Source organism: Sinohyriopsis cumingii, chromosome 1 (assembly GCF_028554795.1).
Source record: "Sinohyriopsis cumingii isolate HCF-2022 chromosome 1, ASM2855479v2, whole genome shotgun sequence".
NCBI lineage: Eukaryota > Metazoa > Mollusca > Bivalvia > Unionida > Unionidae > Sinohyriopsis > Sinohyriopsis cumingii.
In genome coordinates this window covers 183,952,743-183,966,284 of record NC_142961.1, presented here as the reverse complement: position 1 = coordinate 183,966,284, position 13,542 = coordinate 183,952,743, and the positions used below count along the sequence as shown (strand labels likewise).

At 34.6% G+C, this 13,542-nt stretch overlaps 1 protein-coding gene across 1 annotated transcript in view; it reads left to right on the top strand.

Annotated features, from left to right (window-relative positions):
- Positions 1–10,956, top strand: part of LOC149808517 (BRO1 domain-containing protein BROX-like) — a 78,758-nt gene extending 67,802 nt beyond the window's left edge. Inside the window, exon 11 of the mRNA XM_089978382.1 lies at positions 4,913–10,956. Within this exon, the coding sequence (XP_089834508.1) occupies positions 4,913–5,035 (123 nt within the window). The 3' untranslated portion in view covers positions 5,036–10,956. The remainder of the gene's footprint in view (positions 1–4,912) is intronic.
- The last annotated feature ends 2,586 nt before the right edge of the window (positions 10,957–13,542 follow it).

Here is a 13,542-nt window from a genome sequence, read left to right as displayed (position 1 = left end):
GCATGTTTTTATACATATGTAGATTATTAGGCCTGTTTTTCACCAACAGCATTTGCATCAAGATTTAGACAAAAGTGTATAATCCAGTAATCGGATTGAGATAAATTTAAATCTAACATAAAAGACTGTTTGAGTTGCAGGGATGAACCACAGTACACTTGCTTCTCAATTTGACAGCATCTTGTAAATCACATCCAAGGTTTTATTTTCCACATCATGGTCACTGATAAATTATTATCAACTTTTTGCACTTTTTTCATATGCTCTTTGAGATAGGGCAATGAAACTTTCCATGTCTGCCCAGTAGAAGGGTCAAGGGCAATGAAGCTTTCCATGTCTGCACAGTAGAAGGGTCAAGGGCAATGAAACTTTCCTTGTATGCACAGTAGAAGGGTCATCATCAGATTTCTTTACTACTTTGATCATTTGTAACCTCGGGAGGTGGGGGGGCAAAAATTCACTAAATTTGCTTGGTACTTGTTTATTGTCATAATGTACTTCATATTTCACTTATAAGGGAAGTAGCAAAGTGTGTCCAAATTGATGTTACTATGCACTGTTGGGAATCTAAGATATTAATAACTGGCACAGGAAAATAAACTCCAATATACATTTACATTTTTGTATTGTGAGGCTCACAGGTTGATATTTGCTGAAAGGTAAATGTGCAAAATATATAGGCAGATATTTTCAAAGTGTGCATAGTGGCAGAGATTGCATAAGGGAATACAATAAGTCTGACTTTTGTTGTGAATTTGGGTCCTAATTAGATTTTCAGGTCTTTGCAGCAGTTATTCAAACAAATTATTTTTTGGACTTGCAGAAGCATTTGCAAGGTTTTTAAAGAAAACCTTGTTTGCTTCAAGAAAAATGAACTGTTTGTAACAAACAGGTTTTTTTATTAAATGCAAAATCTGTAGAAAATTCAGTTTTTGCTTCTTAGCACTATGAAAGGGATAATATTTCACTTTTCTGTAACTGATGACTTTCTCGATGCATAGTTTATTATCTTTTTTTATAAGCTCTTCACATGTGAAAGCATTAAAAGTTTACCATGGAATTGCTTAATCTGTTCTGGTTATACCATAGATTGTCAGTTGATATACCATAGATTGTCAGTTGTTATACCATAGATTGTCAGTTGTTATACCATAGATTGTCAGTTAGCTGAAAGTGATTCCAATGTTTTTGCTAATGTTAGAAAGTTTGGGGATAACTTGGATATAATTTGATTTCATCTTAAACAGTAAATGTCTTAGCAGTATCTTGGAGCATCTCCACTACCTGCATTCATTTTCATTGTTTCATTAAAATTAAACCTCATTCTTTTCTGTTACCTTTTATTGCAGGATTTGCAAAATAATTGGTAGACAACTGTATTGATAATGGCAATTCTTTTAGCCCAGACTGTTGATACAAATCTTTAAAATTAATTGCTGATATCTGTAATACTGATAAGTGGATTAAGCAAAATGTGTTTCTATTGGCATTCATTTAGTATGTTCATTCAAGGGACATATTCAGACTAGTTTTTGTTTTAACTTAAGTAGCTGTGTAAGTTTGTTAGACCTTCATGCCATTATTACAAATTTTTTAAATTGTCTGCATTTCTGAAATTTTGTTTGCTGACTTTTTAGTCTGCATGAGGGCATACATGTTTTATAAACAAATCTTTTCTACTAAAAAGTAACCCGTAAAGGTGCATTTTTCAAAATGTTAAAACAACAGTACATGTTGTCTTGTTTAAGTGTTGCATTCATCATTTTAATGCAGTAAACATTTACAACTGTCATAAAACATTTACATTTAAATTTAAATATTAGGTGTACATGTATTAGCATATAAATTGCAAAATTAACTACGGTAACATTTTATTTATCCTGTCCATAAGTTATCTTCACAGTCAATACATTTAAGGAGTTCAAATGAAGCATAAGAATTGCCGAGTTAGCTACGATAACACTTATTGTAGTGTATGAGTTATTAGTTTTGATCAGGCTTGTTAATAAGCAAAGGGTGTAAACAGCTACACCACAGTAAATAGATGATGACCTCAGTGTGTGTGTGTGTGTGTGTGTGTTTTTTTTAATAATGGTAACAAAAAAGTAACAAATAACACAAACATTATACAAAGGATAATCATATCTTGAAAACAGTAATCACTTATTAAAGACAAAGACCACTCTCAGCCCAGGTATCATTGATTGACTCCATTGACAATGTACATGGTCACTGCAGTGAAGATCTTTAGATATGTCTGATATTGATGGTATTGGGGTTATACAGTCTTGATTCCATTGAAAATGTACTTGGCCACTGCAGTGAAGATCTTTAGATTTGTCTAATATTGACATTATTGGGGTTGTACAGTTTTTTCTAAAGATGAAGAAACAGCATAAACCATTTAATTATTTTGTTCATCCTTGACTGCTTCATATTAAGAGGGGTTGGTTTATTGTAATGTGGATTTACATGATTGCAACACTACATTGTAATGTGGATTTACATGACTGCAACACTATATTCTAATGTGGATTTACATGACTGCAACACTCCATTGTAATGTGGATTTACATGACTGCAACACTACATTGTAATGTGGATTTACATGACTGCAACACTACCTTGTAATGTGGATTTACATGACTGCAACACTACATTGTAATGTGGATTTACATGACTGCAACACTACATTGTAATGTGGATTTACATGACTGCAACACTATACTGTAATGTGGATTTACATGACTGCAGTACTACGTTGTAATGTGGATTTACATGACTGCAACACTACATTGTAATGTGGATTTACATGACTGCAACACTACACTGGCAGTAAGTGAATGTACTTTACTGTGGTTTATGGTCTCAGTGTGTCCCCCAGGGGTGTAAAATTGAGGGTTAAAAAAAACTTTGGTGTCAAAACTGGGGGTCAAATAAAAAATGTTGGGGTCAAAAATGTACTGACACATTTTCATGTGACTCATACTTTTTCAGCTTGAAATAGGATATTACAACTTGCACTACTCTCTCTCTCTCTCTCTCTCTCTCTCTCTCTCTCTCTCTCTCTCTCTCTCTCTCTAAACATATAAATACACCAACATGCACAATTAACAAACAAATGCATTGTCGATTCAAAGAATAATTTTATTAGTTCATTTTTCTTATAAAGTCGTACTTTTAACAGTCTCCTCAACAATATTATAGCCCAACACATCACATATAAGCCAATACAAAAAGCCAAATAAATCTTTTTAACCAAATGGGAGTTAATTTACTGCCTTTCATCAAATGTGTACTATCATAGGTTTCATTGTACTTCGTCCTAGAACACATTTATCCAAATATCAAGGAGGATACTGATTCGTCTTCTTTCTAATAAGTTACACTTGAACTTTAAGATCTTTCTTTTATTGCAGTAAAAGTTAAAAACCAACAAAATCTGCAATGACCCGCTGACTTTGTAATCCAAATAACTCATTTGTCTCTGCAAGTTTACTGATTTCTATGTTGTGAAATAATGTCTTAGGTTATACAGTGTTCTCCAGATATCTTATGGCGAACGAGGGCCTATTTTTAAAAATTCTAAAATCCTGTCACGAAAGGATTATTCACTTTTGCAGTCTTTGCAATCACACGATCAGAAGTCACACTGGTAATCATAATGAATATTCCAGTCAAGGGAATAATTTTCCCCATTTTTCATTAAAGTTAGATCCACAGTTACTCTTTTGTGTTCTGCTTCTTTCACTTTCTTCGCTAATGCTTTTTAGTGCATGACGTTTTAATCTGGCGATCACTTTATAGTGCAGCGAGCCTTGATGTTAAATATCTAGAACAGCTTGCTGAGCTCGATGGAAATTGCAAGAAGCTCGCAAGATTAGGGGAAGCTACTCCGTCATAACATTGCCTATGCTAGTCTGGTTCATTGTTTTATATGTTCCCTGTGTTGCACTTTGCTATACAAATACAGAAGCGCAAGGCAGGGAGCAAACAAAGCGGGGAACCAGTCAATGCCTATATGCGAAGTATATACGATGCCATCCATCGTCCAATGCATTGGGTATTAAATAAATCTTGATCATATTATGAAAATCCTTTGCGTCAAAAAAACGCACGGTAACAAAATGTGTGCATCAATTTTCTCCAGCGTGCGTCCCTGACGCACAAATGTGCGTAAAGGGAAACACTGTGGTCTGTAGCATACGATGTTACCTACTTGACCTGTATGTTTTAGCGAGACCCAGCTTTTGTTTTGTTTAAAACCAACCCTTCTAAGTGGTTGTGTTCACAAAGGATTAAGTAGAATGGTTACTGTGTTCATCTCCATTCTTGCATTGCAGTCATTCATAACAATGTTGGGGCCCCGAGTGGCCGACTGGTCTAATACACTCTCCGTTATGGATCACTGCCATCTTACCTCTGTCTGCATGGGTTTCGAGTCTTGGATTCAGCCAATGTGGGTATGTGAGAAAGCCTGCCAGTAGCTTCTGTCGGTGGTTCTTTCCGGCATTTTCCCGGGTTCTTCCACCACCATTAATACTGGCCGCCATGTATAGCCTATCGTGTGCTGAAAAATGGCGTTAAACCCTACTACAACAACAACATAACAGTGTTGTTTGGAACAATCTGCACTTTGGCTGCAGACCTTTCTGAGCAATCATGTTTGTAATGATTAAATAAAGATCAGAGGCATTTATCTCTGATTTTGCGTGTGATCATTCATAACAGTGTTGAATCACTTTTTTGGCCCAGAAATCATGGTCACAGTTGGTCACTCATGACAGTGGATTTATATAATAAAATTGATTTGTGTATGTTATTGTGGTCATAAAAGGTGGTCACTCATAGCAGATGTTGCTCAAGACAGGTTTTACTGTATTGTTGATAATTTTGAGTTGTACTTTTTCAGCCCCTCCCAGGAACTTCTGATGAGAAGAAAGAAAAACCAAAAGATCTTCCTCCAGTCAAAGAGAAAGAAGCCCCGATGTCAGAAAAAGACCCAACTAACCACAGTGGTTGTATCATATCATGAAAGTCCTAAAGAATTATACACTTGTGACCAGCTCGTTAAAAATGTACATTGTAATATATATACATAGATATATTTATCATCATTTCATATTTTTACTTTGTAAATTGTATGCATGATGCGAAGCACATTTCATTGCTCTGTGAATTCATCTGTAAATTAGATCAACTATGTATACATTGTGTAACTTTTTTATAGTTCTTTTATCACTTGCTTGTCTACAGTCCTATAAAATCATGTTTAAATGCCCTTGTATCTGCGTAATTCCTTAAACTTTATCAGAAAATTGCACCGCATCACAAGTAAAATAAATTGGAAGACAAAATGATGCCATTTTTGTTTGTATCAGGTGGGACTGGCAGGTGTAATCAGCAATTTAATCATTATAACTTAGCAGTTGGTTGTGTCTTTAGTTATCAACATACGTTGAGTACATAAAAATAATATTTTAAATTATTTCCCAAACTAACGTAAAATCCAGCTGACGTGTTATAGTGAGGGTAAGCAGAGAGAGATTTTCTGCATTTTTACCATCATTTTGTAAAAATGTATAAATTTGTTTCAAGGTGAAAATCAGCTGATGAATATACAAAAGTAGTACAGTGTAATTAGGTCTTTGTTCCTTGCTTTGTTTTGAAGGGATTCCGCCAGCTGCTGAATACACAAAAGTAGCACAGTGTAATTAGGTCGTTGTTCCTTGCTTTGTGTTGAAGGGATTCAGCTCCAGATTGCTGGTGTGTCATTACCAATCTTATATCTAACATGGTGGCCAGCTTGAAGATTTTATTATTGCTATACTTCTTCAAAATGGATGGTCAAAACAGCATGGTGATTTCACTAAAAGATTTATTATGATGTCTAGTTGGTCTGAAATGAAAATGGTACAAATCTAATGTCCAATATCACAAGCACAGCAGCCATCTTAAAAAATTTGTTTTTATTGCTACTTCTGTGAACGGAAAGTCATATCAATGTGGAGTTTTCACTAAAAGACTTTTTATCATGTCTAGTTGGTCCTCCATGAAAATGGTGCCATTCAGAAATTCAGTAGGCCTGACATAGTGGCCATCTTAAAAATCTTGTTATTACAATTTGTCCTGAATTAATGATCATATCAGCATGGGGTTTTCAATGAAAGACATATTTAGTTGGTAATAAATTAAAATGGCACTGATTTGCTTATAATATGGTGGCTGCAATGGACATGTTGATGGCCAGTCATATCAAGGTTCTTCAGAAAGACTTATGATGTCAGATTGGTCCTAAATAAAAATGGTACCAATCTGACATCCAGTATGGCCACCTTGCACCCATCTTGAAAATCTTGTCATTACTTCTCCAGTCAAGAAAGTCATATCAACATGAGGTTTCCCAGAAATTTCTTATTGGTCCTAAATGAAAATTGTGCCAATCTGACATCCAATAAGTTCACCACAGCATCTATCATAGATGGTTTTAACACTAAGCAATTAAAAGAAAGAAATGGTCTTGTCCTGAATTCCTGGAAATTCTTTTCAGACAGTAGAGTGTCAGTCCCATGAAGAGAAATTCAGTCACTAACAAAGCAGATATGAGCCTGAAAACTGAGATAGTAACAGTAAACTTATCACAATGTGCACATTGGAATAAACAAAAGGTTATGTTATTTTGTTTTTCAAAACTGTTTATCCATGATCTTTTCAATATTTCTGATAGAATCCATTGACATGTTATCAAAACATTATGGACTTTTTGTAAACACAAGCTATAAAGATTTCATTTTATACAGCACGAGTCTTACTGAGGTTGATTATTTTCAATTTTGCTTCTTTTATAGCATATAACAGCCTTATCTGTGCACTACTTGTATCATAAATTCACCATGTGCTGACATTGTGGTACATTTTATAACATATAACAGCCTTACCTGTGCACTACATAAATTCACCATGTGCTGACATTGTGGTACATTTTATAGCATATAACAGCCTTATCTGTGCACTACATAAATTCACCATGTGCTGACATTGTGGTACATTTTATAGCATATAACAGCCTTATCTGTGCACTACATGTATCATAAATTCACCATGTGCTGACATTGTGGTACATTTTATAGCATATAACAGCCTTATCTGTGCACTACATGTATCATAAATTCACCATGTGCTGACATTGTGGTACATTTTATAGCATATAACAGCTTTATCTGTGCACTACATAAATTCACCATGTGCTGACATTGTGGTACATTTTATAGCATATAACAGCCTTATCTGTGCACTACATGTATCATAAATTCACCATATGCTGACATTATGGTACATTTTATAGCATATAACTGCCTTATCTGTGCACTACTTGTATCATAAATTCACCATGTGCTGACAGTGTGGTACATTTTTAGTTTGTTGTTGAAAAACTTTGGCTGATTTCAATTGATACATGCATGGTAATAATGATCTACATTTTGAGTTTCTGCCAAAACTGTGGTATGGGGTTAGGGTTTAGGATTAGGATTAGGGTTATGTAGTCTTAGCTATGTCTATCTGTCACATCAGTTTATATCCACTACACATTTTGTTTCCACTCAACGTTTAAAGGACTTAGTGGATTAAAACCAAGTCTAGAGTGAGACTTCACTTCTAAAAACTAGGTCAAAGTAAATTTTCTGACAACTTATTTAGATTTTTGACTTGGAACTTTACCTTTAAATTGCATCATATTGGCTGGACATGTATCATATGGACAATTTCAGTGTATCATATGGACAATTTCAGTATATCATATGGACAATTTTAGTGTATCATATGGACAATTTTAGTGTATCTTATGGACATATTTCAGTGTATCATATGGACAATTTTAGTGTATCTTATGGACAATTTCAGTATATCATATGGACAATTTCAGTGTATCATAATGACAGTTTCACTGTATCATATGGACATATTTCAGTTCAAATTTTGATATTAACTTTAATGCCTATCTTATAGCTTACGTGTATTTCACGAGACTGTATGGTATTTTTTATCACATTTATGTTTCCACCATGCAATAGAGATATCATGACACATGATCCATTGACTGAAAGAAGAAGTAAATAAAACATGAGAGGATATGTATCAAATCATGTTCTTTATACATATTGCCCAACAGTTTGGTGATGGGAGCATCTATGGAAATAAATGACAATGTATACAAGCATATGTGCTGTAAAACATATACATGTATGTAATGTGAAACAAACACACAAAGAAAGGTGCAGATAAGCAAATAAATTGTGCCCAAGAGTGCTTGTTCAGATGCTTTTTTACATATCAGATTATTTTAACATACAATATTGGAATTTTAATTGTGACTTTCTGAATTTTATTTCCAGATTTTCAGCACATTTTGTTGTTGGCTATTTTTCTTGTTTCATTTTGTTTGAATCTTGTTAATAAAGTTATTTATTAGCTTACGCTTTCCTAAGCTCTCTCATTTAAAAATGGAATAAAGACATAAACAAAAACTTCAGCATGACCATTACAGATAACATGGTCACCGATGATGATGACTTCACAACCTGTTCAATGTGACCCATATTTCATGCAGTGCACATTCCATGAAAAGATGCATGAAATTCCATCTTTAGCTTTACTGGTCAGGGACCTAAAGAGTTTATGTGACTGTCATTCATGTATTGTCTGGTGTCCACAAGTTTATTGTCAATATTCATCCTAAATATCTGGGAGGATTGCCTTGAAAATTCATTCCCTGGTCCTAAATGAAATTGGTACTCCTTAGTATGGTCACCGCATAAGCCATCATGAAAATCACACCACTACTAGACAGTCATAATGATATGAGGTTTTCAATGAAAGGCTTTTTATGATGTCTAGTTGGTCCTACTTGAAAAGGTGCCAGTGTAACAGAAAATGTAACTGCCATGGTGACTATTTTGAAATCTTTGTTATCACAGCTTCTCCTGAATAGATGTCACATTGTCATGGCAACTGCACTGAAAGACTTCTCGTGTCTGGTTGGTCCTCAGTGAATATGGTGCTGATCTGACATCCAAAAGAAGCCAACTTGGTATCAACTTTAAAAAATATTTATCGCTACTCCTCCTGAACAAATGGTCATATTGACTTGGGGATTTCACTAAAGGTTCTGCTGTACAGTTTTTGCACAAGAAATTGTCCTTTTGGTACTTGACATATTTTATTGAAGTTAATTTCATGTTCAAAAATACTGATATATAAATATTGACCAGATTTACAGTTCTAAGCTTCATTTTGTTCCTGTTATGTTGCTTTGTTTTTAATCCAGGGATAGTGTTATATAATCAGTTGTGCAAGCCTCTAGATGAAAATTTAAACAAATCTATGGATAATTTAAGATATATCTAAATCTTATTTCTTTTAACCCAGTTTGATTTGGGAATTTTCATTTCATCAGAAGCAATAATTTTCTATAACTTGCAATTCACATGATCAAAAACATAATATGCTAGTAATGAGGAATAGAAAAAAACATCAACAAAGTTAAATTATGCAGTTCACAAGGGTGGTTGTTGAGGTGTATGCACTTCACAAGGATGGTTGTTGAGGTGTATGCACTTCACAAGAATGGTTGTTGAGGTGTATGCAGTTCTCATGAGTGGTTGTTAGGTGTATGCAGTTTAAAAGGGTGGTTATTCATGTTTATGCAGTTCACAAGGCTGGTTGTTATGGTCAATACAGATTACAAGGGTGGTTGTTCAGGTTTATGCAGTTCACAAGGCAGGTTGTTGAAGTTAGTGCAGTTCACAAGGCTGGTTGTTGAAGTTTATGCAGTTTACAAGACTGGTTGTTCAGGTTTGTGCAGTTCACAATGCTAGCAGTTCAGGTTTATGCTCAGAAGTTTCAGCAATAAACAAACAAATCCAATTCACTCTAAAACTAAGTAAATGCAACTCGCACCGAATTTGTAATTAATTTTTTTTTTACTACACAGAAATGCAAGTGATAAAAAAGATAAATATACCATTTATTTTTTTATTTTGATTAGAGTTTCCTTTGTATCATGTCCCATCAGAAAAGAATAGTAAAGTCACTTGAGGTCATGTTTGAAATCTTCACCAAAATACATTTTCATGACTTCTCGTTGGTTGGTGGTTCTTCCCTGGGTTTTCCAGGGTTCTTCCTCCACCATTAATACTGGCCACCATGTATAGCCTATCTTGTGCTGAAAAATGGCGTTAAACCCTAGAACAACAACAACAACAACAACAACATTTTCATGAAGACAAATCTTGATGTGTGTGTATGTATGTGTGCATGTATGTATATATATATACACATAGTGCTCTAAGTAAGAATTTAATAACGAGTATTTTATTCCATGATTTGGAACTAATTTCCATTTTTCAAAATCTTTTGATGGTATATTTTGTGAACATTGCAAAATGCCAAGTTTGAATAATAGCTGAGTCTTAATCATCAAGACGTTGATAATGCCTTTTAAAATAGATTAAACAGCTTACTGACCAAGACTAAATTGAAGTGCATGTGATGATATGGCTTTATTTGAGTCTGTGTTCTCTAAGTGATCAAATACAGTGCATGAAACAACTTGAACTTAAATTGATATAATTAATGTTTCCTTTTTAAAAAATGGACTTTACTTATGGCTGGCACAGTACATAGGCAGCTTTGGTCTAAATGTTTAAAATAAATTGTTTTGTGTAATTTTAATGATTTAAAATGATTTTATGCATTTATCGTCCATTTGTTTGTGTACAGTATACAAATATACTGTATGTCATGATGTATAGTATATAATTTTATGTTGCTGTCAAATTAATTTCATCACAACGTTCTTTTCATTTGTACCTTCCAATCTTTGTTAGTGTCTGCTTATAAATGAAATATTCTTTACACAGTTGGACCTCACAATAAAGCTAGAGGAATTCCATGTTACTCTGTACATGTGTCTTTCTGTCTGTCCTCTCCCATAATGACAGCAATCACAAACACTAAATCACTTTCTCTATTTACTGTATGCACTTGCTTATAAGTGGGGTCCAATTGTAATCATCATATACCCTGATCTGCCATCTTCTGAAGTGACCACAGATCATGGTCTGTGTTCTTCATTCTACTGATTACTCCTTACATATTGCATAGACCCTGATCTGCCAGCATTTGGACTCTACTAATAAACGAGTTTATATTATGGCTTCATTTTGTGTTTTTGATAAAGATTTTGGAATTTATGCCTTTTAAATTGATGAATGTTTTTAACATAGAGCATTGAAATTGAAGATACAAAGGTCATCTTTACTACAGTATTGTTAACTTAAATTCAAATAATTATTTAATTGTTTGAAGAAATTGAGATTTTGTATTTTAAAAAATCAAGAGGAATAAATCTGCTCAAATTTGGGAACATGTGCTAATCTATCTTGTAGAACTGCTACCCATCTCTTTAATTCTGTTATTGGTGCTTTATTGTCCGAGTTAATTTTCAAGGATCTATGTCCTAATTTTAAAAAATTCAGCAGAATATTGGGTAAAAATGGCTGCCAGTACAGCAGGCTGTTTGTCACCTCTTCAGCGTTTACATCTTTCTTTTGTGTTGCCAAAGATGTCACAGCTAAGTAGGACTAAGTGATTATGGTTTGTGCATCGATTTTGAAAACGATCCTTCGTAAATTTTGGGGCATATTTATGGTGATAAGTAATTGATAACTCCACAGTGGACAGGGGACCATTCACAAAGTAACTTTATTACATTTACCAGACAAACATGAAAATCAAAATGGAACTATGCCTCAGTGATAGTTTTTGTGTAGAATCTACTAGAAAAAGCTATTTGTATGTATGTGTATCAGACAAAACACAATCTACATATACCTCAAATTCATCATCTGATTTGTCCAACTTTCCTGGATTCCCACAAGACAATATTAAGGCATTGAGGCTCCTGTATACTCTGCCAAGTTTCAGGCTACAATTATCTTTTCTTCTCCAAACATATTACCTTAAAAGGAGTATGACACCTACCTTGCAATTCCATCCCCCTCGAGCTAATTTTTAAGCTATTATCTGTCCTCATGTGGGAGTCGGACAAGAGAGAGAGGTTCCCGTGGATATTTACTGATACCAGATCCATTCCAAAATAGGGTTACCATATGTCCTCTTTTTTTGGTCCTTAGATCTTGTTACAGTTACTGATGCAGATACACTTTCCAGAGTGTCCTCTTTTTTTAAAAGTTCATATATGGTATCCCTAATCCAAAATTCAGTATCTACTTCCACTCCTGCTTATATGGTATCCCTAATCCAGAATTCAGTATCTTCTTCCACTCCTGCTTATATGGTATCCCTAATCCAAAATTCAGTATCTACTTCCACTCCTACTTATATGGTATCTCTAATCCAAAATTCAGTATCTACTTCCACTCCTGCCTATATGGTATCCCTATGCCAAAATTCAGTATCTACTTCCACTCCTGCTTATATAGTATCTCTAATCCAAAATTCAGTATCTACTTCCACTCCTGCTTATATGGTATCCCTAATCCAAAATTCAGTATCTTCTTCCACTCCTGCTTATATGGTATCTCTAATCCAGAATTCAGTATCTACTTCCACTCCTGCTTATATGGTATCCCTAATCCAGAATTCAGTATCTACTTCCACTCCTGCTTATATGGTATCCCTAATCCAGAATTCAGTATCTACTTCCACTCCTGCTTATATGGTATCCCTAATCCAGAATTCAATATCTACTTCCACTCCTGCTTATATGGTATCCCTAATCCAAAATTCAATATCTACTTCCACTCCTGCATATATGGTATCCCTAATCCAAAATTCAGTATCTACTTCCACTCTTGCTTATATGGTATCCCTAATCCAAAATTCAGTATCTACTTCCACTCCTGCTTATATGGTATCTCTAATCCAGAATTCAATATCTACTTCCACTCCTGCTTAATATATGGTATCCCTAATCCAGAATTCAGTATCTTCTTCCACTCCTGCTTATATGGTATCCCTAATCCAAAATTCAGTATCTACTTCCACTCCTGCCTATATGGTATCCCTATGGCAAAATTCAGTATCTACTTCCACTCCTGCTTATATGGTATCCCTAATCCAAAATTCAGTATCTACTTCCACTCCTGCTTATATGGTATCCCTAATCCAGAATTCAGTATCTACTTCCACTCCTGCTTATATGGTATCCCTAATCCAGAATTCAATATCTACTTCCACTCCAGCTTATATGGTATCCCTAATCCAGAATTCAGTATCTACTTCCACTCCTGCTTATATGGTATCCCTATGCCAAAATTCAGTATCTACTTCCACTCCTGCTTATATGGTATCCCTAATCCAGAATTCAATATCTACTTCCACTCCTGCTTATATGGTATCCCTAATCCAAAATTCAGTATCTACTTCCACTCCTGCATATATGGTATCCCTAATCCAAAATTCAGTATCTACTTCCACTCCTGCTTATATGGTATCCCTAATCCAGAATTCAGTATCTAC